Source organism: Hydra vulgaris, chromosome 03 (assembly GCF_038396675.1).
Source record: "Hydra vulgaris chromosome 03, alternate assembly HydraT2T_AEP".
NCBI lineage: Eukaryota > Metazoa > Cnidaria > Hydrozoa > Anthoathecata > Hydridae > Hydra > Hydra vulgaris.
Window position 1 is genome coordinate 25,719,265 of NC_088922.1, and position 23,974 is coordinate 25,743,238.

A 23,974-nucleotide genomic window follows, 5' to 3' on the forward strand; every position below is an offset into this window, starting at 1 on the left:
ATGCTGTTTTATTGCTGCTTTAAACAGTTTATAACCTTAACAACATAAAACAGGTTTAAAATAGAAGTAAATAAATAGAATTGTTCTAATTAATAAATTAAAACATTATAGTCATAAAACTTTAAACTTCATTTTTACACAAAAACATGCCCATAGACCATATGAGTCTATAATCTATAGACCATATGAGTCTATAATCTATAGACCATATGAGTCTATAATCTATAGACCATATGAGTCTATAATCTATAGACCATATGAGTCTATAATCTATAGACCATATGAGTCTATAATCTATAGACCATATGAGTCTATAATCTATAGACCATATGAGTCTATAATCTATAGACCATATGAGTCTATAATCTAAAGACCATATGAGTCTATAATCTATAGACCATATGAGTCTATAATCTATAGACCAAACGAGTAAGATCAAAGCAAAAAAAATATTAGATTTAACATTTTTTATAATTTATTGTTTTTTGATTTAGTGTACTATTAAAAATTTAAGTATAGTTAAGTTTTTTATTCAAATGGTTTTTAAATTGACATTTTTATTCAATTTTTTCATTCAAATTGTTTTGCACTAAAAAATGAAACAAAAAAATTTAGTTTAATTAATCAAATTTTATTTCCTTACGTTTAAGAATATGCTTAAATTATTTTTTTAGAAAAAAATTTCTTTGAACAGAAGTAAAATAATTTATTAATTTTAATCTAAGTGAAACAAAAAAATTTATAATTTAAAAATTAAACTATAAATTTTTTATAATTTAATTTTTATTTTAACTTTTGCAATCACTAGTTCAATGTTTGCAATAGAATGTTTCTACTTTTAAAACTATTTTCAAGAAACAAAGTATAATGAAATATTCAAAACATTTACGATTTAAATAAAACTTTCTTCCTCACTTGCACTATGTTCTAAATCTGATATTGTTACTTTAGCTAAATATACGCTTAACTTTCAGCAGCAATTATAGCTATACTGGGTATTACAGACGCCATCGAATTAAATTTAAAACTATTGAGCGTTAAAATTCTAAATTTTTCCACATTTTTTTCCAGTTTCAATCGCAAAATTATTTGAATAAGAGAATTTTAGAAGATCAAAATTATTTTGTTCAAGTAGATTTCTTTTTAAATAATATTCCTAAAACGACTTGCATATTTTTAGAAAATATTTTATCTTGATATTGCTTTAAATAAAAATATAAAATAAAAACGGTATCATGACTGAAGGGCGGCATCCGCTGCTGAACTGTCAAATTCGTGATACCAATGCATGTCAGTGATGCACTGGTGATCAACAGTTGGTGCAATAATGGAAATTAGACTTTGCAAAAAATCTTTTGTTTGGAACAGTGCAATGAAATCCGCCATTCTCTTAAGCTTATAGTGTTGGTCCTGGTTGAGCCAGTTAATTTGTTTGTCCAACATTACATACTTAAAGATATATAGTTCATTGTGCATGAATCTTGCACGATGATAAGCACTTGGTTTCTTGAACCAAAAATTCTTTTTATCTTGTAATTCTCCGCCAAGATAAATAATTACCAGTTCAATAAGTTCTTAATAATCTTCTTTTGAAAATGTATTTTTTGCAGACAACTGCTGGCCCATTTCAAGACAAGTTTTGCTTGACAATTGATTGGGTTATCTGTCTGCAAGAAATTCAAACTGAATAATATCTTTTTTTTTTGGTGGGATATTGAGCCCCAGTTATCCTGAAGCATTTTAAGAAGTGACTCAACTGGTCCATTATGGTTTCCAATAACTGCTTCCCAGACATGTTTTAATATGTAACTCATAAATGTCGTGCCAACAAGCAGCCCATAAAGTTGCGCAACTGATATCCTTCTCAATTAAAGATGCACATCCTGCTTTCCAGCTGGTGTTACTAGTTGTAGTGTAGAAGCAAAAAGCAATCAAATCATCAAATAGCTTCTATGATTTAATATGGTTGATAAATTTGATATTTTTGGGGTACACCAGTAGCATTTGGGATTGTAGGAATCCCAAGAACTTTGGGACTTGAAGCTTCAGCCATATCCAAAAGTTCTGCTATTCCAAATGTTCAGTACGATCATGTACTTTTTTGTCGACCAAGCATGTGACCAACCTAAAAAAAAAACATATCAAAAACTGTACATATTGTACACCTCGAACAAAATAGAATAAATAAGTAATTTTGTTTACCTGTGGATATTTCTGCTGATTTTTTAAAAACAGTCACTCCAAGATGAAATTCGACATCCTTGTAATATTTCATAGACTTTAGCTGCTGAAATATCACACAGCTGATTTATTGATGTCCTGAACTTTTTTTAGAGCAAATATTGTTTTTTTTTGGCAAAAAAAAAAAAAAAAAAATACTGCAAATTTCTTTACAGCATGGGGTACCCCCCCCCCCCAAAAAAAAAATTATTTTCCTAGAATAGCCCACATATACTAGTGATGTACCAGAATTCTGTTCCGGCCAGAATTTGTGACTTTTAGGTCATTTAGGTTCGGAATTATAATATTTCAGGTCGGAATGCCGGAATTTATTTTTTACTTTATTTATTTAAGACATGTGACACAGACTGTGTAAATTAAATAAAAAAATCATCGCCCTACAGGGCAATGAAAAACTATGGGTAAACCTAGGTAAATACAAAATTCTTAACAAATACAATGTAATTTTAGCTAAAGCAACAGTTAAGCGCTCTAAAACAATTTTATTTTTTCGCTTGTTGCGCTCTCGTTAGTGGAGAGTTTTAAACATCTTTTAATTGAAATAAGAAAAGAAAAAAGATTGCTACCATATGCCAAATCCTCAGTCGATGCAGCAACACCCCTTGTAGCAGCAGGCTATAAGATAATGGACGTAGTAGCACTCTTTTGTAGCAGCAGGCTATAAGATAGTCGATGTATGCACTAAAGCCAATAAATATTCTTTATGTTTCTATTAAAAAGTCACCACTTTGAGCAAGTCTCCACACAAAAGTACAACAAGCAATAATATAAAATTATTTTAGATCACATATCTGTAGCTTTGCCTAATTTTATTTGTAGTAATCACTTGTGTAAAGATTTCTAAAAGTTTAGGAATATTGTGGTGCAAAAAAAGTTGATATGCAGTTTTGGGCAACTAACAAGCTCTTTTTTTCATCAAAAATGTTACCTGCTTCTGACAATAGTCTCATTTTGACTGTTTCTCAATTTAAAATAGTTAAAAAGTATAGGATACCTAATACAGTAAATATTTCATATATATGTGTGTGTATATATGCATATATATATATATATATATATATATATATATATATATATATATATATATATATATATATATATATATATATATATATAAAATAGGCTATAAATATATATTATGTAGCCACGATGCTGAGGTGGGGGCTTTCACTTTCTATCTTGAAAGTAAAAAACTACATAAAAATAAATCTTGTTACGGCTGGAATCCCGTTAAATCGGGTTCTGGCTGGAATTCAAAATTTCCGATCCGGTACACCCTTTATATATATGTGTGTGTGTGCTTTAATTTTTCAGAAAATGAAGAATAATAAAAGAAAAGATTGCTGCCCCATACCAAACCCTCAGTCAATGTAGCAGCACTCCTTTGCGGCAGCAGGCTATAAGATAGTCAATGTATGCACTAAAGCCCCCACAATGTTGCGTTTTTTTATGACATAATCCATGTGCATCTAATGCTGCATTAATATATGCGTGTATGTGTATGCATATATATATATAAACATACACAGCAGTGTACACTCAGATTTTGGTCAGTCGTCCGGCAGGCGACTGAGCATAATAATTTAGCTAATTTTAGTCGCCAACCTATTTTTTGAGTCGTCTGTTATCATTAAAAAAAGAGTTTTATTTATGTCTTACACGAGTTTTTAAAAGTGTGTCTTTTCACTTAAAATAAAATTTTATTTTTATATTTGGTGAATATAAAATTATAAAAAAGATTATTTTTATTGCCGATTATTTTTTAAACTTCAGCGGTTATGATATGCTATATTTACTGACAGAAAACTATTGATGCATTAATAAAGTAGCACTAAAAAAATGTCTAGGTATTTTTATTTGCGCCATGTTTTATGTAATTAAACTTTAAATGAATGAGTCTTTAACGACTTTAAAAAAAAGTTTTTTTAAAAACATTTGAACTAATATTTTAAACATCTGTATTTTTATTGTGTATTCGCTCTTTTAAAAAGAGAAAGAAAAGTTTTCTTTGTAATTAAACTTTGAATGAAGGATAACAGAAAGATAAAATAGCTTTTAATGAAAGTTTTTTAAACTTATTCTTTAAAATAAAAATGTATCATTATATTTAAAATATTTTTAATAATATAACAATGGAATGTTTACTATTATAGAGCTTATAACAAAACTTTATTTGTATATCAAAACTTATATTATTTAAACAAAACGCTTTCAACAAACATTTTAACAAAATTAAATAAAAAAAAGTTTACTATTCAATTAAAAGTGCTTGATAAATAAACGTTTTAACATAAAAAATATTTATAATTTTCAGTTATGACTTCAAAACTTTCATTTGTTCTTTAAAAAAGGCAAAAATCGGCATTCTAATTTAAACAGAATGACGTAAGTTAATAAAAAAGAAGGAAAATAAACTTCAACAATCTGACATTTGAAATAGTGCTTTATTGTTACATTAGATTAAAAAGTAATTATCAAAAGCTATTTCGTTGATAAAAAGTAATAATCTTTTGAAAACAAATGAACAAATTTACTTTTAGCAGCAAAAACGTTGCTAAATGTAGAAATGCAAATTGCGGCAAAAAAATCAATTTAAATAATGAGAAATTTAACTAATAAGTTATAAATGGGGTTGGCTATAAGTTAAAGTTTTGATACAATTGAGTCGCCTGGCCGAGCAACTCAATTGCATCAAAACTTTAAGTTATAGTCAACGGGTGACCACAAGTGTACACCATTGATATATATATGATAGCAGTGTAGTGGTAGAGCGGTTGCCTCATAAACGAGAATTTCCGAGTTTGATCCCCACCATGCTCCTGGGATTGCCTCAAATTTTGTAAAAAATGCAAGGATTAGATACCGTGTCATGTTCTCAGAAAAAGCACAAGTTAAGCAGTTTGCAAAACACAAAGGTAATGTCTGCCGTCCACTAAACTCATGCTTTAATTCCAGATATGCATTTTCTGTTGACCAATCTCTAGCAATGATTTGGGGTGCAATCACTGTTTATGTTCATGTATGTAACAGTGCCTGTGTCATACTTTTGGTTATGGTGACTTTAATTAGTCTATTAGGTGAGTCGATTGCTGCTATGATCATAGATATTATTGGCTTACCATTCTCTTCATTGTATTCTTTAAAAAGCATTGTTCATTTAAAATAATAATAATAACAGAATATTGCAAAAAAAGCTCTTATAACTTACATTTTATTTGACCAAATTTTACTAAATTAAAGAAAATATTTACTCAAAAGACCTTGATATTCAATTTACATAAAATAAATTCAATTTTAAAGGCTTTTTGTTCCATTTAAATTGTTAAAACATCAAAACAGCCATGGTCAAATTGTGAAGAAAATAAATACGTGTTGTCAGTTACTGCATGCATGATTATACAATATTGAAATAAAACTATTTAATCAAAAAAAATCTACACTGAAATATTTGAAATAATAAGGAAAGAAACTAAAACTTCACCAGGCTAACCTTAAATAAACTAAATAACATGACACAGATTTTGATTCTATAAATCACTTAAAAATTCTTTAAAATTAATTTATAGCAACACGCGCATTGTAAAACAACATTGGACAATTTCTCAAAGAAACTTAGTTGTGGATTTATAATTTGAATGGGACTACAACTGATATATTAGGAAGAGGCCGTAAAAGAAAAACATCTGCTGCTATTGATAGAAACATTATTTTACAAGAGAAGAAAAACAGATTTGAAGCTGCTCAAAAGATTACAGACAAAGTTAAAAATGACCACAAAATCATGATTTCAGCTCTAACTATTGGAAATAGAATTAGAGAGCAAGGATTTCATGGTAGAGTATGTCGCAAAAAACCCTATTTGACTCTAAGACATATGAAACAAAGATTATTATTTGCAAAAAAGTATGCGGACAAGACTATTGAGTACTGGAAGAAAATTTTTTTGGAGTGATCAATCCAAATTTAACCTGATCTCTTCAGATGGACAGCAAAATGTCTGGCAAAAACAAGGTGAGGCATACAAATTGAGTTGCACGAGAGGAACAGTAAAACACGGTGGTGGAAATGTCATGGTGTAGGGATCAATGGCTTGGCGAGGAGCTGGCAAATTGACTTTCATTGAATAAACTATCAATGCCAGTTCGTATATAGACATTTTAAAGCATTTTTGAAACCCTCTGCTCGTAAATCTTTAGATTTAGAATCAACTTCGTCTTTCAACAGGACAATGATCCAAAACCTACTGCCATAGCAACAAAGGATTTTTTTCGAAAAAATAATATTTATGTGATAGAATGGCCTGCCCAGTCCCCTGACCTTAATCTGACTGAGCATTTGTGGTACATTCTAAAACAGAAAATTGGAGATCGAGCTTACAGAAGACAAAATTATCTAAAAGTAGCAATAGTCGAAGCATGGGAGTAAACCACTCCAGAAGAAACCAAATCTCCTGTGGAATCGATGCCTCGACATCTAAAAGCAGTTATTCTGGCAAAGGGTGGCCCTACTAAATATTGATATACTAAATTTTTTGTCTAAATACTAATTTTTTTGTCTAATTTTAGAATTTTTCTTATTTGTGCCATTACTTGTTTGTGAGAAAATATTTGATCAATATAAGTACAGTTGATTTTTATACATCATAACGGGTGATGCGGAAGTTATCGGACAAAATAAAAACGTCAATAACTTATTTATAAATAAAAAAAACAAACTACTATTATTTTTTTTTAAATAAAGCATTTATCTTTTAATAAAAATATATTATTTTTTATATGAAAAAACACCACCATCTGCAATTGATCTCAATTTTGCTCTGACGCCTTTCATATGCGACTGTAAAAAGTTTAAATCAATTTCTTGTAGTTTTAGTTTAATGTGATCAATCAAAACTTGCTCTGTTGAAGCTTGCCAATCTCCCTCGTAAACCTTCTGTGCCAAATGTCCCCAAAAATTTTCAATTGGTCGTGCTTGAGGCACATTTGAGGGATTGGATTCTTTATCAACGTAATAGACATATTGGTCCATCCAATTTAGAGAATCTTTAGAATAATTAGAACTTGCTAAATCTGGCCAAAATAAATAGTTAAAGTCTCCATGATACTTGTGAATAAATGGAAGAAGTCGTTTTTTTAAACATTCATTAATATAGATTGATGAATTGATTGCTACAGCCTTGGAAGTCCGAAACAATGGCTCGGACATACCACGGTCAGATATGGCTATCCACATTAATAGTTTTTTTGGAAATTTCACTTTTCCTATAAAACGAACACTTTCTGGGCATGTCTTTTTGTTGTTTGTGTAGTATCCAAAATTTCCAGGCATGTTGTCCCCTGCAAAACAAAAGTATTTTTCGTCATCGATGACTAGAAGCGATTTTGTGTTATAGAGTTGGTTAACAAGTTTCCTGCTTCTTTTCTTTGCCTTTATTTGTTGTTCTATAGTGTATTTTGGAGTCTTTTCACATTTTCTATGTGACCAATTGTTTCACTATTTCTAGACGACCAATTGTCGATTGATTTACACCGAATTTAATACTTATTTTTCTCTGACTGACCCCTTTTTGATTGTTGACAAGTCTCATTAATTCGGCTTTCTTTTCTCTAGTCCAGGATGTCGGACGACCAAGGTGCTTTCTATCAGAAAACGATTGAACAGTTTCAAGTCTTTTTAGGTTATCATATATTGTACTTCGAGCAAATCCTTCCTTTTCAAAATGATTTACAATTTTTTTTTTTATATATATATTAGGTTTATTTACAAAAAACATTTTTAGTCGCTTTCGAAAAGATTCTCGTTCAGCTGCATTTAACCTCATTTTAAATAATTGTGTTTCAAATAATAAAGTTTATATTTTATAGAACGTTTATGCCTACGCATAAAACCACAAAAACTAATTATTATGCTCAAATACTGAAATTAGGATTTGTCCGATAACTTCCGCATCACCCGTTATGAACTTATATTTGACAATTTTTGAATAGGATGCTTCAATATACTGCTATTTTCAAATAATTCATAGTTTTTTCCTTTAAAAACAAAAATTAACTACTGATTTTTAATTATTTTATACAAAATTTTTCAAAAAAAAAGTTTGTGCCATTTATTTTTTTGCTTACTGTATGTATATATAGATTATCCCTTTTAAAAAAAGTAACAACTTCCAACGATTTTTTAATAAACACGCACATTTAAAAGATAACAAAAAAAACAACAACTTTACAATTCTTCGTAGAAATGTAAACAAAGAAAAATAATTAAATGGTATCTTTTGTCAGAAATCCAATATCAGAAAGCAAATGAGGAAAAATGAAGATGAAATGAAAAATAATGAACAAAACTATTCCTTTAATTGATAATTTAAATTTAATTTGCTAATAATTTAATTTGATAACTTTAATTGATAATTTTTTTTAAGATTTAAAAAAAAATTATTATAAAAAATTTTATATTTATATATTTATTTTTTCTTACATTTTTGCAAAAAAAAAAAAAAATGTTATGTTTCAAGTATATTAACTTTAATCGATAACACTGATCAACAAATAAAATTTTATTGTGCATATCATGTTAACTAGGTGGTTTTTTAAAACAAATTAAATATGCTGATTTCAAATATGCAAACCATTTTTCACCATCACGTCAAGTTGTAAAGATATTTGGGTTCAAATCTTTAGCATTTAAGGTAAAGTCCCTAATATTGTCGAAAAAAAAGTTATTCAAAAGTATGTCAACCTGGGTCTCAAAAGAAGCGTATTTTCATAGAGATTTTAAAAATGTTATTCATTTGTAATAAAAATAATTATTTTTTGTATTACTGCTAAATAACATTCTATTGAAATTTTTTTAAGAGTCTTTAGTATTTTTTTACATAATTTTTTTGTCAATAAATTTTAATGAAAAATATTTATGTTTTCTAAAATCTCTATAAAAATACGCTTCTTTTGAGACACAGGCTGACATACTTTTGAATAACTTTTTTTTCAACAATATTAGGGACTTTACCTTAAATACTCAAGATTTGAACCCAAATATCTTTACAACTTGACGTGATGGTGAAAAATGGTTTGCATATTTGAAATCAGCATATTTAATTTGTTTTAAAAAACCACTTAGTTAACAAGTTATGCACAATAAAATTTTATTTGTTGATCAGTGTAATCTTTTTATTTAAAGACTAAAGAAAAATACATACATATATATATATATATATATATATATATATATATATATATATATATATATATATATATATATATATATATATATATATATATATATATATATATATATATATATATATGTAATACTCATTAATACTTTATGTAAAAAATCATCAGCAGTGAATTGCTACTTTATTTAAAAGTGTTTTAATAATATAAAAGCATTAGTAAATATCAAAGTTATTTAATTCAAACGGGTGTCTTTAATTCAAAAGTTTTTTTCTTCTCAACAAAATCTTTTCGAGTGTATTAACTTTAATGATACTTAAATAAAGTTTATTTAAGAGACAACCGCTGTTTAAAGTCATTGCTTATAAAATTTAAATATTTAGAAATAAATAAGATTAATTATAAAAAAAACCTTATATATTATTTTATTTATCAATTATATAATCTTATATAAATTTAAATAATATAAATAAAAATTTATACAACTTTCATCTATATTTTAAGTTAAAACATTAACCATAACTGTTACTTTACTTAAAAGTATTTTGTTAATTAATTAATTAAATATAAAAACGTTATAAAAGTTATTAATATTTGGTGTAATTAAAAATAATTTTTTTCAGCGCATTTTTTAAATGTTAAAAACCGTGGTCAAATTGTCAAAATAAAATATTATTCGGTTATATAATGGTTATATAATGGTTATATAATGGCATGCGATCGCATACCTTCCTGACCAAGCCTGGGGTGGTTCTAAAAACAACTTTTTGAAAATGACTGCTGGCACCCCCTGAATATTTTGTATATAATAAAAAAATGCTGGATTAAAAAATTTTTTGAATAAAAAATATTTTAAGGGGTTGCTACTGACCCTCGAACATTAAATAGGTCCGTAATATTATTAAAAAAAAAGTTTATCAAAAGTATGTCATGTTGGGTCTCAAACTAAGCAAAATTATATAAAAACTTCTAAAATATTAATTATTTTATGATTAAATTCTTATTTTAGATTTTAGTAAATAGAAAATTACATTTTTTAACTAAAAATGATAAATAGGGAATTTAACAAGATTTTTTTATTATAATTTTTTTTATCTATGTTTTTTTATAAAATGAATAATATTTTTGAAATTTTTATATAATTTTGCTTCATTTGAGAAGTATGTTTTATTCAAAAATTTTTTGACTCTAGCATTTTTTTATTATATACAAAATATTCAGGGGGTGCCAGCAGTCATTTTCAAAAAAAAAAGTTTTTAGAACCACCCTAATATATATATATATATATATATATATATATATATATATATATATATATATATATATATATATATATATATATATATATAGAGAGAGAGAGAGAGAGAGAGAGAGAGAGATGAGACATGTTTTTTTGGAAAACATTTTAATTTCAGATTTATATAGGAAAACTAAGGCTGAATTTTCTTTTTGTTATGGTATGTTTAAAAGTAATGGTTTTATTGTTAATGTTTAGGTTAACACGGTCTTGTATAAAAATTAATCAGTTAATTCTATCTTCCTCGATTTAATTTTTATTTATTGGTTTGTTAAAACCTGTAGTTGGAACTTCCAACTACGGATGAGCAAAACAGGATATCCGGAATATTTAATTCGGACTAATTAAAATCACCCCTAGTTAAAACTTCCAACTTGGAAGTTTTAACTAGGGGTGAGCAAAACCGGATATCGGATTCTACTGCTCTTGATTGTAATGGCACTTAATAAATCTAAAAATACAGCTTTTAATATTTAGTACTTAATCAATACTTTATTATAGACGAAAATCAAATTTATAAAACCTGAAATTTAAAAATATAATTTTTAAAAATTAATATTAAATTGCATAAGCTTTCACTTTTAATTCAATAAAAATCATGTGCAAAAAATAAAGATATCAATATGTGAAATTTAAAAAAATAGACAACTCTAGTTAAGCACAAAAATAAAATAGTAAAACACTTTTAAGTCATGTTCACTTATTTTACTTTCTTATTTTCTTATTTTTTTCTTATTGAACAAATAAAAATTAGTGTAAATCTGTTAAGCTTAACACAAAAGTTATCAAACCTTTTGGATCCTCAACCCCATTTCCTTTTTGACTTGCAGCACTATCAACACGCAATTGGCGGCCATGTATTTCTGTACCATTTAAATTTCTCATTGCACTCTGTGCAGTTTCACTGTCTTTGTATTCACAAAACCCATACCCTTTTGGTTTTCCAGTTTCACGATCATATACAAGCCTAAACAATTAGAAACCAACAAGTACATATCAGAAAAACATTAATGAGGCAAGAATGTAAGATTACAATTGTCTGGCAGTACAGGACATCTAGTTCTCTCAAAGGAATCAATTAGCATTTGGAAGTTTTTAAAACAGATTTCTGTAAATTTGAGTATATAATTATATTTTATAATTTGAAACAATAAATCCTGAAAGGTGTTGGTCACAAGTATAAAATAACCAGGCATTTAGGAACCGCTTAACTTCAGTACTATTGGTTATTTTATCACAACAAAATAAACATTTTATATAATTATATATGTTAACTCAGCTCCAAATGTCTGAATTTGAAACTATGTTTTGCAATAGCGCTATTTATATATTATAATTATGGTTTTTTATGGAATGTATTCTTACACAATTGAGAAATGTCATAATTTGTATAATATATTTGTATAATATATATATTATATAAAGAATTTCAAATTGTAAAAATTATATATCACAGTCATATTTATAAATAGCATAAAAATTATAGACAAGTGATTTCATTAGTGTCACAAGGAAAGAGCTATAATTAATTTCCTACAATATTGTAATATTTTTATTAAAGTTAAACTCGCTACATTTTTTATTAATAAATTTTGTAATTAATAATGAATTTTAAACAAATAATTGCATAAACTCTAAAAAAATTGAATTGAAATGTTACACATTTTATATTAAATTTTCAAAACCTTATATAAAGATTTTATAAAAAAAATATTATATTAAAATGTTACTTGAAGAATTTTAAGTTATGCCTATAATATTACATCATTTTATTGTAAAATCAGATATGATAATAGTGAAATCAGTGGAAGGGAGGGGGAATTGTGGATGGTCACCAGAATCATTGGTTAGAGCAGTCGAGTCAGTTATTTCAAACTAAAATTTTTAGTGAACGGAAAGGGGCGATCCAATTATTACACACACAAAAATCTCCAGATTTTGACCTCCTACCTCTCCCCCTGTTACAACTCGTACACTTTTATACCCCCTCCCCTCATGCATACGTACTTTTGGTGGTCTCTCTCCCCCCCCCCCCATATATAAATTTTATATAGGGGGGGGGGGAGTCTAACCCCCTCCCCCCAATTCTATTCATGCAAGCCAATGTGATCACTTTTTTTTTTGCATTGTTCAACCTTAAAACCTTAACAGGCCATGAACATGAGCGACATTCACCTTTTATTGGGCAAAAATAAATACTTTTAATCGGTAAGGGAACATGAACTGCCACCTCAATTTTTTGTGTATGCGTATATACATTTGTTGGACCCTCACCCCTCCCCATATGCACTTGAATGCATATTACTCAACTTGGGATATCCCTCTCCCCTTTGGTGCATACGTAATATATGGATGGCCCCAAAGCTGCCTGAAAACATGTCAACATATCAACACTGAACTAAAGAGTAGTGGAAGCCAGATGCCCTTAACATTCTGATAATTAAAATGCAACAGCATTGCCTCATTGCTTGCATCAACACCATCCCAGCTCTAATTCAGAGATTTAAATAGTTTATTCTCCAGCTGAACAGTTTTATTTACGGCTACGGCTATATGAAGCTCTCTGACATGATAGCAGGAAGTTAACAAGAATAAATTAACATTAGCTAAGTTTTATGGTCGACCATGAATCTTAGCTAACCTTGTACAAACCCCTTTTAAATAGCCAGGGCTTAAAGTGGGTAAATTCTATGAGACCAAAAGAATTTAACAAATTTTTTAATTGCTGTTTATTGTAAATTTCTATTCGTGCCGATTGTTTGAAAATGCATTTAAAAACTCAAAAAATGTAAAATAGTTAAACTTATTTAAAGAGTGGTACGAGTATAAACAGTCATCCAAAATAAATTTTTTAATAAAATTTTTTAAAAATTTTATTAAGAAAACAATACCTTAGAAACATTTTATGACACTCTGTGTATTAAAACTTGTTCGTGAGGGCCAAAATGGGATGGGTTAATGTAGAGTTTTTGAAAAATTGTAACAATAAAATAAAGACTTTGCTAAATTCGTAACAAAAGCATTCATACACGGAACATCAGCCATCAAAAAAATAACTTTTCAGACCATATTTTACGTTCTTATATGCAGCAGCTGTTTTAAGATAAAATGATTTTGGAGCTCGACACTACCTTCTATCCTCTAGAGATTTAATATTTATAGCTGTTAGTTTTTGATGATATCTTAAGGGCCTGAGATGAGGCACAAAATTTGTGGCTCTTTCTTGCACTGCTTCGAGAGTGTCAATGTCTTGGCAATAATAAGGATTCCATGCAGAAGAACAGAACTCAAGATGCGGTGGTACATAAGTTGTATAAAGTAAATAAATGCTCAATAAAATCCCAATAGTGAAAGTTTCTTTTTAATATAGCTAGCGCTGTGTTAGAATTTTATCATACAGTTGCCTTTATACAGGGTTGTTCTTGTACTTGTATTTAATGAAGTCAACAATAAATTACCTTTTGGAAATTTTCATTAAATAAGAATACTGCTCAGTAGAAACAGTTTGTTAATACGCATCAAAGAACTTGGACGCTTGTATCATTCTTGCAAATATAGTTTGCAAAATTTAGATATTTTCTTCAACAAAAAAGAAGAAAGTATTATGGGTTTGGAGAAAGATACAATGATGCAATAACTGATGAGTATTACATTTTTAATCAAGTATTTGATAAAACAATTACAAATAACATTGAACTTAAGCGCCAGGGTGGCACTCATTTTAATCGACTTGGATTACCACCAATTTTAACAAGCCTAATCTTAGCTTGTTAAAAATTACAAGGCAGACCATTTAGAGATCGTTCACAAAGTATATAAACTAGGATGGGAGAGAGGGGTTCAGAAAAATAGCATATATGAGAAAGGTGCACGGGTCAATTAAAAAAGCAACAAAACACTAAATTAAAAAATTATCATAGTAGGTTAGGTAAGTTAAAAGCGTAAATACTTTTAAGGAGGTGGAGGATACTCAAACAAGCATATAGCAAAATGAGAAAAGAAGGGAAGGAGGGGGATGATCAAAAAAAAAAAGCAAACAAAGGGACAAAGAACAATATGTTTTATCACAGAACAACGAGAAAAAGCAATTTAATCACGAAGTTCTCACATCCTTCTCTACTAATGTCGCTTATCTGGCCTGAGCCAACATCAAACCACAGACCTCCTATTTCTGAGCAAGAACTTCAATTACTGCACTATAGCTGCTATAAAGTTAATTCGTACTTTCAGAAGCAATCATTCAAATTGTTCCTTATTTCTAATTTCATATATAATGCCATATTTTTGTAGCATTTATAACCACACGTAATGATTATTTAATTGATAAAATGAAAAGAAAAATATTTACCATGGATTCTACTTTAATGATAAAAAAGATTTTAATTAACTTAATAATCGATTGTTTTGTTAAAATAATCACTTTTATTGAAATAAAGTAGAAGACTAATTATTTATAATAAAAAAAAGTATTAAATAATACAAAATCAGCACAAAAAATTGCATAATCAGCATAAAAAGTAGTTAAACTACAAAAAATCTAAAAAAAAGTTAATTTTTCTGCCTCCTTACAGCCCATACCCCCACCCCCATCCGCGATCTTTTATTTATAAAACTATGTTTTTAATCAATTAATCATTAACCCGTTCGTAACATAATACAAAAAATCAAAAGCAAAATTTTGCCAATCTGATGTCAGCTACAAACACCACTATTCTGCCACTATAACCTAAAATACTTCAAATATCGCAGGCTGTAACACTGTTGGACAATTTTATTGATTTTAATGATTTTAATGATATAATTTTATTGATTTTAATTTAATGATTTTAAAATAAATTATATGAAGTTATATGAAGATAAAAATTTTAAAAATTACCTGAAACTAAGTACAGGACCAGCTTGACTAAAAATATCTTTTAATTGATCATCTGAAGCTTCATAAGGAATGTTACCAACTTAAATAAACATTAATACAAAAGAAAATATGAATAATAAATAACTTCTATTAATTAAAATATTAATGCAAAGATAGAATAAAAAACATTTTTATTAATCAAAATCTATTAATATTATCATTAAATAAATATTATTAATTAATTATAAGGCAATAAAAATAAGCTACTTAAAAGTTTTTTAAAAACCATTGCAATATAACGGAGGGTGGGGAAACTTTTAAGACCTAAAAGGAGCAGAAACTTTTAAAATCCATTTAAAAAGAAACACCACAAAAAACAAGATACAGGAAATCACAAAAAAAGAATTCAAGGTTAAAGAGTTAAAGATTCTTTTCTATTTATCTGGATTTTGTATTCCTAGAGCTCTTAAAGTTTTGCAGATTCTGAAATTCATAGAATAATACAACACTAGTTTAGGAATTCAAGAATCAATTCAGAAAAATCAGATTCTAGAACTCTAAATAACTGTACTTTTTGTTATGGAGTACAAAAGTTCCTAAACATTTTTAGGTCTTTTTTTTCTAATTTTTTTTTTTAGACTCCTTAAAAAAGTAAAGAAAAATTCAAAACATAGGTTTCTTTTTGAGGATTTCTATCTCTGGCTAAAACACTACTTTGAGATACACATGAAAAGTAAAAGATTAAAAAAAAAATTTAAAATATTTAAAAAATCAACTATTATTGTTTATTTGTTGAAAAAAAGATTTCTTGCTACAAAATCAATTAAAAATTATTTGGGACATCTTTCAAATTACAATCTTCAAATAGCAATGCTGATTATTTAATTGTTAAAACTAAAAATAAATTTATAAAAATGTGTATTGTTTTTTTCTATTTGAAAGCTTGAAATGTAATCTTACTTATAACTTTGATCCCAGTGTTTAAGATATGTCATGAAAATAAAATTATAACACTCAGTATAAACTTTATTATTAACCAACTTTGGTTAACATTATCAATAATATACTGTTTGGAAATGGTATTTCATAATTAGTTCAATAAATTTACCAAAAACAGATCTTGCAGATTTTTCAGCGGCTTCCTTCATTTGCTGATCTTTAACTGCAGAAATTTCTCGAACCTGAATAGCTGCCATTTAAAGTAAAAGATCTTATGTCGAATAGTAAGAACAGGCTATGTAGAGTACTTTATTTAAACTTTTAAGATGAAATACTATCGATAATCACGCTAACGCAATTTATCTACCGGACGAAAAACGCATATTTTGAAGAATAGAAGTTACATAAAGGCCGAATCTAGTATAAATCGAGTATAAATAAGGAATTTAGTATAATCGAGTATAAATAAGGAATTTAGGCTATTTTTTCAACCGACTTAAATTTTGTTTTCGTGAGTGTTGCTTTTTTACGATTAAGAATTTCACGGGCCGAGGGCCATGATGTGAAAAAAATTTCAGAAACAAAAGTATATATGAGGCACCTCACAGGATAAGGGACCAAGTCTTAGAAATAGAGTTATTAGCACTACTGTATAATAGAAAGAAAAATGATCAAAAAGAAAAAATATTAACTTAAATCTTTATTTTTGACCAAGTTATAGCTGTTTGTGCGGGACAGCGACCGGAATAGCGTTTTTGAGAAAATTAAAGTTGAAAGTTCGCATAATTTAAAAATGTTATAAATTCAGTTTGATGAATAAGTTAGTGGTTATTTTCTGTTTTTAAATGTTTAATACAGTTTAGATTACGGGTACAAACTTTCACATTAAATAAATTTCAGTAACTCTTTAAAAATAAAAAAATAGAAACATAACTGAAAAATCAAAAAGGTACCAACTCTTAATTAAATACAAAATTTTGTATCTACTTTTCGTTTGGGGCAAACTGGAACAGTTTTTAGCATTTTATTTATATGTCCAACTTGTTTGCAGTAAAAATATGTGGACGGCTTTCTTTTAACCGGAGGAAAACCCATCGAAAAATCTAGATTGCCAACCGTTTCTTGAACTGTTTTGCGAATATTTGCAGCTCTGGCCTAGAAATAAAAAATAATTTAAGATAATTAGTGATGTTTTCATCGTTCAAAGCCTAAATATTAAGTCAAATATATCCGTATTTTAATTCTCGTAATGATGGTAGGTTAAAAAATAAAAACCTGGCCAAACGTTATCCGGTCAACTTGTGGCTTTGGACAAATTAAATCTGTCCCGCGTTCTGGGACAAAAATTTGGATGCTATCGTAGAGATACCATTGTCTTTCTGGTGAGAGAAGTTTAGGTTGTAATATTTGTGGCGAGGTAATTATTGAGATGAGTTGGTATTGCCATATTTGGAATTCTACCTCCGCACTGTCCGAATCAATCTTACAAGTAATCACTCCAGGTTTATCAAATTGAAATGTGAAAGAGTGCCATTGCTTGATATTAGGAATCATTTTAAAATTAGGTGAAAGTTGTTCTTGCCAATCATATGTTGGAACAAAAATTGAACCATTCTCGTCACCGACGATGACTGATTTAATCAATTTTGAAATTGGAGTACTAGCTTCGATGCATGCAGCAAACTCTTTGACCGAAGCTACTTCACTTCGCCGAAACTTGGATTTCAAAATCCCAAATACTGCATCTGTTAATAGGAATTCAACAAAGAAAAGCATATTTAAAACTATTTTTTTATTTAATCTAATAATTGTTTTATCAATCAATAATTGTTGGTACTTCGATTAAAAATATAACAAAAAATTTAATAAAGTGTTTGGTCACCATACTCGGGTTAAAGGGTTAATAAATAAAATACAAACAAGTTATATTTTCAATAACTTCTTAGGATTTTCAACGATTATTGATCAAAAATAAAAAGTATTGTATACTGGTACGCTAAAACGTTAGTAATACAGTATAAAAAATAATTAACAAGGAGTTCTTTACTTCTAGAGGAGAGAACACTATCAAAAACAGTTCTGATGAAGAGTTGGTATCTTTTCCACATTTAAAAAAAATCCTTTTTTGCAACTACCAAAAAAAATTTTTCACAAAAAAACACCTTAAATGCATTGTAATATGATAAAACTATAAAAAAACCAACAATAATCTTGTTTTTGAGTTTTTTAACCTGACTAATTATTATGTCAAATATCTCTGTAACTAGATACTAAGACTTGGTACCTTTTCCTGTGAGGCGCCTTATATATACAGAGCCGTAACCACAATTTTGATATTAGGGGGGCTTATGGTTCTTTTAAAGGAGGGAGGGGATAAAATATTTGTTAAAAAAACATTTTACATATATGTTTTTCCCTAATAAATTTTAGTTTAAAAATTTGGGGGAGGGGCAAAGTCCCCCTGGCCTCCCCGGTGGTTACGGTTCTGATATTTGTATATATATATATATATATATATATATATATATATATATATATATATATATATATATATATATATATATATTTATATATATATATATATATATATATATATATATATATATATTTATATATATATATATATATATATATATATATATATATATATATATATATATATATATATATATATATATATATATGTTTTTTTTACATTTATTTTGCTGTTTTTTAATGAATAATAAACATATATAAACTAGAAACAAAAAATACGTCCGTAGTTTTTGTATATACAATAAGAAATAAAATAAAACAACTTTTCTGTTTTTCAATGATCTTTATAAAATAAAGAGTTTAACAGACAGGGGCTCAAAGAAGATGAAAACGACAATACGTCATTGCAATTTTTTCATAGAGCCCCTTTATGCAATTTCAATAGAATATAGATATTAAGTTAAAAACCCTAATGGGCATAAAACTGCTGCGCTAATCAGTAAATCAAAAAAAGATCAAATAAAATAAATACTAAAATAATTAAAATTACTTGGTGATCCCTTTAAGCACAAATGATTCTCAAATTTTAAAAATTTCCTTTTTTATTAGAAACTTAAATGAACTTAATGACTTTGCCATACATTTGAATCTTTTTTTGATAACTATTCCATATATTTGGTCTTCGGTATGCAATGCAATGTTTTAGGTAGTTTTTAAATGAGTCAGATGTTGGGCTTATTTTATTAGCGAGATTAGGACCAATATTTATAAAATATTTGTTAAATTCTTCTGAGATTTGTTTTTTACAGAATATGTCAATGTTGTTAATATTAATTCTTTTTGGTAAAGAAGTTGAATTAATTTTTTTTTCTTCACATTATCTCATTAATGATGGACCACGTTTTCTTATTGTCAGATTTGCATTTAATCATTTGATTACTGTAGTATTTGTTTTAGCCTTTTTGATAAGATTTTGGTAAAAATATTTATAATTTTTGTAATTTATCTCATTTTCAGTGTTTTGTATTTTTTTTAAATTTATCATATAGAGTTTTTGCTTCTTTTTTGAGCATTTTATCAGTGATTTATCCATCCACGGATTGGCAACTGCTTTTGTCTTAATTTGTATGTTCTCTTGAGAACAGGTTTATTTAAGCAATCTAGGAATATATCTAAAAAATTATTGAAAGCTTCGTTTGTGTCATGACATCTATAGACGTTGGACCACGTTTCTTGTTTTAGTCTGATTGATAGTTCATTAGTATTACTTGTTTTAAGATTAGGTTTTTTCAAATTTATAACTTTTGTTTCACAATCAGACATGGTTTTTAAACTTCTTACTTTTGTAAATATCAGAAAGTGATCGCTCATTTTAGTCATAAATATCCCGGTTTCAAATTCCATTTCCAAGTAATTATTAACTAAAATATTATCTATTGCCGTTGCCGAGGTTTTTGACACTCGTGTTGGCTTTTTAATTGCTGACAAGACATTAAATTGAAGAAGCATATCAAAAAAAAAGAATTTTGTTTTCGGAGACTTTGAATAAGTTAGAGCATCAAGGTTCACATTTTCAATAACGTATAAAGTTTTATTTTATTTATTTATTTTTTCAATTGTATTTTTGATAAAAGTTTCAAATGATTTGAATTTACCACTTGGTGGAATTTATCCTTGGTGGATAAACGCATCCAATTAAAATATTTCGAAATTTTTTATTTATAATTTCAATGAAAAGGCTTTCATAATTATCGTTTGAAAAGCATAGTATGTTTTTTACGTTAAAATCATACTTTTTTGAGACATAAAGCCCCAACCCTCCACCTTTTTATTCACTTCCTCTTGTTTGACTAATAAGTTTATAAGATGGCAAATTAAAAGTAGAATTTAATTCAAGAGAACTTTCATAATCATGCCAATTCTCTGAAAGTGCTATGTCGTCGAACGTGTAATTTATAATATTTAAAAATTCTTTTAGTTTCTCAAAATTTCGCTGCATACTTCTAATGTTTATATGCAAGACTAAAAAAGAACAATGAAAAACAATGAAAAAGAACAATGATCGTTATTTTAAAATCAAAAGGATCAATATATGGTATGTCAATTAAGTTCATTTGGGTTTCTTGAAAAATATTTATATTTTCTTTAGACAGGTTATTTAAAAAGTTACCCTCAAAACATTTTAAATTTTCAAAATATGCAGCCATTTTTAACGAATAATTATAAAGATCAAAAAATATACCCACAGATAAAAACAATGAACTAAATCAAATCTTTAGAAACATCTTACTCGTTTCTGTGCGTCAAACAACCAGCTACGCTGTGGTCAATTTCTTCATTTCCGTGCGTCGAATTAACAATTACTTTGTGGATGTTTTCTTTAAATTCATGAACGATAAGTTTATTGTACACGAGTTTAACGTAATGACCATTTTGTCAATGAAGCTTGGGCTGCTCAAAAAGTTCTTTTCGTGTTTTTCGTTTCTTTTAATTTCGTTGCTTTTTCTAAGATTACCTTTTTATCTTCATAATCACGAAGCTTTAGAACAATTGTTCGAGATCGTTCTACTTTAGCGAGTCCCACTCGACGGGCTCGTTCAATTTTAATATCTTTCTCTATTCAAAGTCGTACGTTAAAAAGTTTCTTTATTCTTCTTTTGTTATATCCCAATCTTTTTATTCGCTTTTTTCAACTACCCCATCGATTCGATATATATATATATATATGTATATATATATATATATATATATATATATATATATATATATATATATATATATATATACCCCATCGATTCGATATATATATATATATATATATATATATATATATATATATATATATATATATATATATATATATATATATATATATATATATATATATACATATATATATATATATATATATATTTGAATGTCTAAATTATTATTTTGTAAACATCAATTAATACGAATTTCTCTCGATACTAAATATATACTAAAAAAATAAAAAATAAAAAAACTTTTAAGCTGAAGACGCTCGTCACAACCATCCAGCAAAAACTTCTATTAAAAAATAAATTTAGTACCGAGAGAAATTTGTATTTAATAATAATAATAATAATAATAATAATAATAATAATAATAATAATAATAATAATAATAATAATAATAGTAGTAATAATAATAATAATAATAATAATAATAATAATAATAATAGTAATAATAATAGCAATAGTAATATATTTAAACAAATCTTTTTAGATAACATGACAAATGATTAAAAAACAAACAAACAAAACCAACAAATTATACAAAAATTTATGGTTTGTGAAATATAAACTTTAAGTAAAAAAAATTTGTTATTTCATTGCAAGTAAGTTGATATCAAAATTGAAAAAAAGGGAGAAAAAAGGTTGCTTTCATTTAATTAAAGTTTATCTATGACAAACAGTATCTAAAAAGTCAATATTTGTTGCTGTTAAAGCACAAATTATTTAATAAACGTGCAGCTCATCTTCAGTAAAAGATGTACTGTTTGCAACTGTAGAAAAAAAAATACTTGTCAATTTTATTCTTAAATGCGTTAACTGACGGAGCCTTTTTGCATGCTGACGGCAAGTTATTCCAATCATGGACAATACGATTTGTAAAAAAATTGTGACGAGCATTATTATATGTGAATTCACGCATTAGGACGTTGGTAGATAATCTGCGAATTAGTGGGTTATGCCAATTGATAATATCAAAACCGTTTTCTAGCTTAAACTGCTGGATCAAGTCGTGGCGACTTGATCCAGCAGTTCGAGCAATTTATATTTTTGCTATTCATAATTTTCAAGACTTAATCTTTTAACACAATAATGTATATTTGAAAACTTTATTGCCATGTCTTCTGCGATTTTTCAAAGTAGTAAAATTGAGCCGTCGACACCTTTCAGCACAAGGTAATCCTATTAAATCATAAGGTACTTTTGTTGCTTTGTGCTGAATTTTTCAATTTCTTTGATATCACCTTTTAAGTAAGGACACCATACCGGAACAGCGAATTCCAGATGCGGCCTAACATATGTAGTGTATAATTTCCTCCAAAGCTTCATATCTCTTTTTAATATTTTTTTAATAGGCCCAGTATCATATTCGCTTTACGTGTTGCAGCCTGTATGTGTTGATTTCATTTTAGATCATTAGATATAAAGATACCCAGGTCTCTCTCAATATCAGTTGCCTCAAGAGTAAGTGATTTCCATCATACACTACATATTCATGATTACTATTTCCATAACCAAGGTGCATTAATTTACATTTTGGAACATTTAATTCGATAAGCCATTTCTTTGACCATTCTGTGACAATGTTTAAATCGTGTTGAAGGATCAGGCGATCAGCATCGTGAAACTCAGGCCTTATTTCTTGTAACAGTTTAGTGTCGTCAGCATAGATTTTACGAACTGATTTTATCTTATCCGTTAATTCGTTTATGCAAATGATAAATAATGTTGGACCAAGTATAGACCCTTGAGGAACTCAACTCAGAACATTGGTCCAGTTGCTAGAGTGTTCCCCTAAAACAGTTCGTTGTTTTCTATTAATCAAAAATGACTCAATCCATTTAAGAACATTGCCATTAATCTCATATGCTTTCAATTTATAAATTAGTCTACGGTGAGAAACTTTATCAAACGCTTTCGCGAAGTCCAAAAATGAAATATTGACAAAAATTTCTTTAACTTAACGCTTTCGTGATGTAGTCGACTCTCTCCAATACGTTAGACATGCATCCTTTTTTGGACATAAATCCATGTTGATTATGTGAAATGCAGCTCGTTTTTTCAAGATATTTAGTTATCTGTTCCCTGATAATCTTTTCCATTACTTCACATGAAGCTGATGTGATAGACACTGGTCTTTAATTCGCGGCATCAAGACGACTTCTTTTTTTAAACAACGGTGTAACGTGTGACTGTTTCTAAGCTGTAGGTGTTAAGCCTTCGGACAGTGCTTTATTGT

The 23,974-nt window shown here is 27.8% G+C and overlaps 1 protein-coding gene across 2 annotated transcripts in view; it reads right to left on the reverse strand.

Moving 5' to 3' along the window:
• The window catches only part of LOC100208892 (cleavage stimulation factor subunit 2), a 40,875-nt gene extending 23,834 nt beyond the window's left edge, over positions 1–17,041 (reverse strand). Inside the window, exons 1-3 of one of the 2 annotated variants that reach the window (XM_065792772.1) lie at positions 16,677–17,041; positions 15,590–15,668; positions 11,505–11,680 (exon numbers count right to left, since the gene is read on the reverse strand). In XM_065792772.1, coding sequence (XP_065648844.1) covers positions 11,505–11,680; positions 15,590–15,668; positions 16,677–16,764 — 343 coding nt within the window. In that variant the 5' untranslated portion in view covers positions 16,765–17,041. The remainder of the gene's footprint in view (positions 1–11,504; positions 11,681–15,589; positions 15,669–16,676) is intronic. The other variant, XM_065792771.1, reaches the window with a different exon arrangement.
• Positions 17,042–23,974: the final 6,933 nt, after the last annotated feature.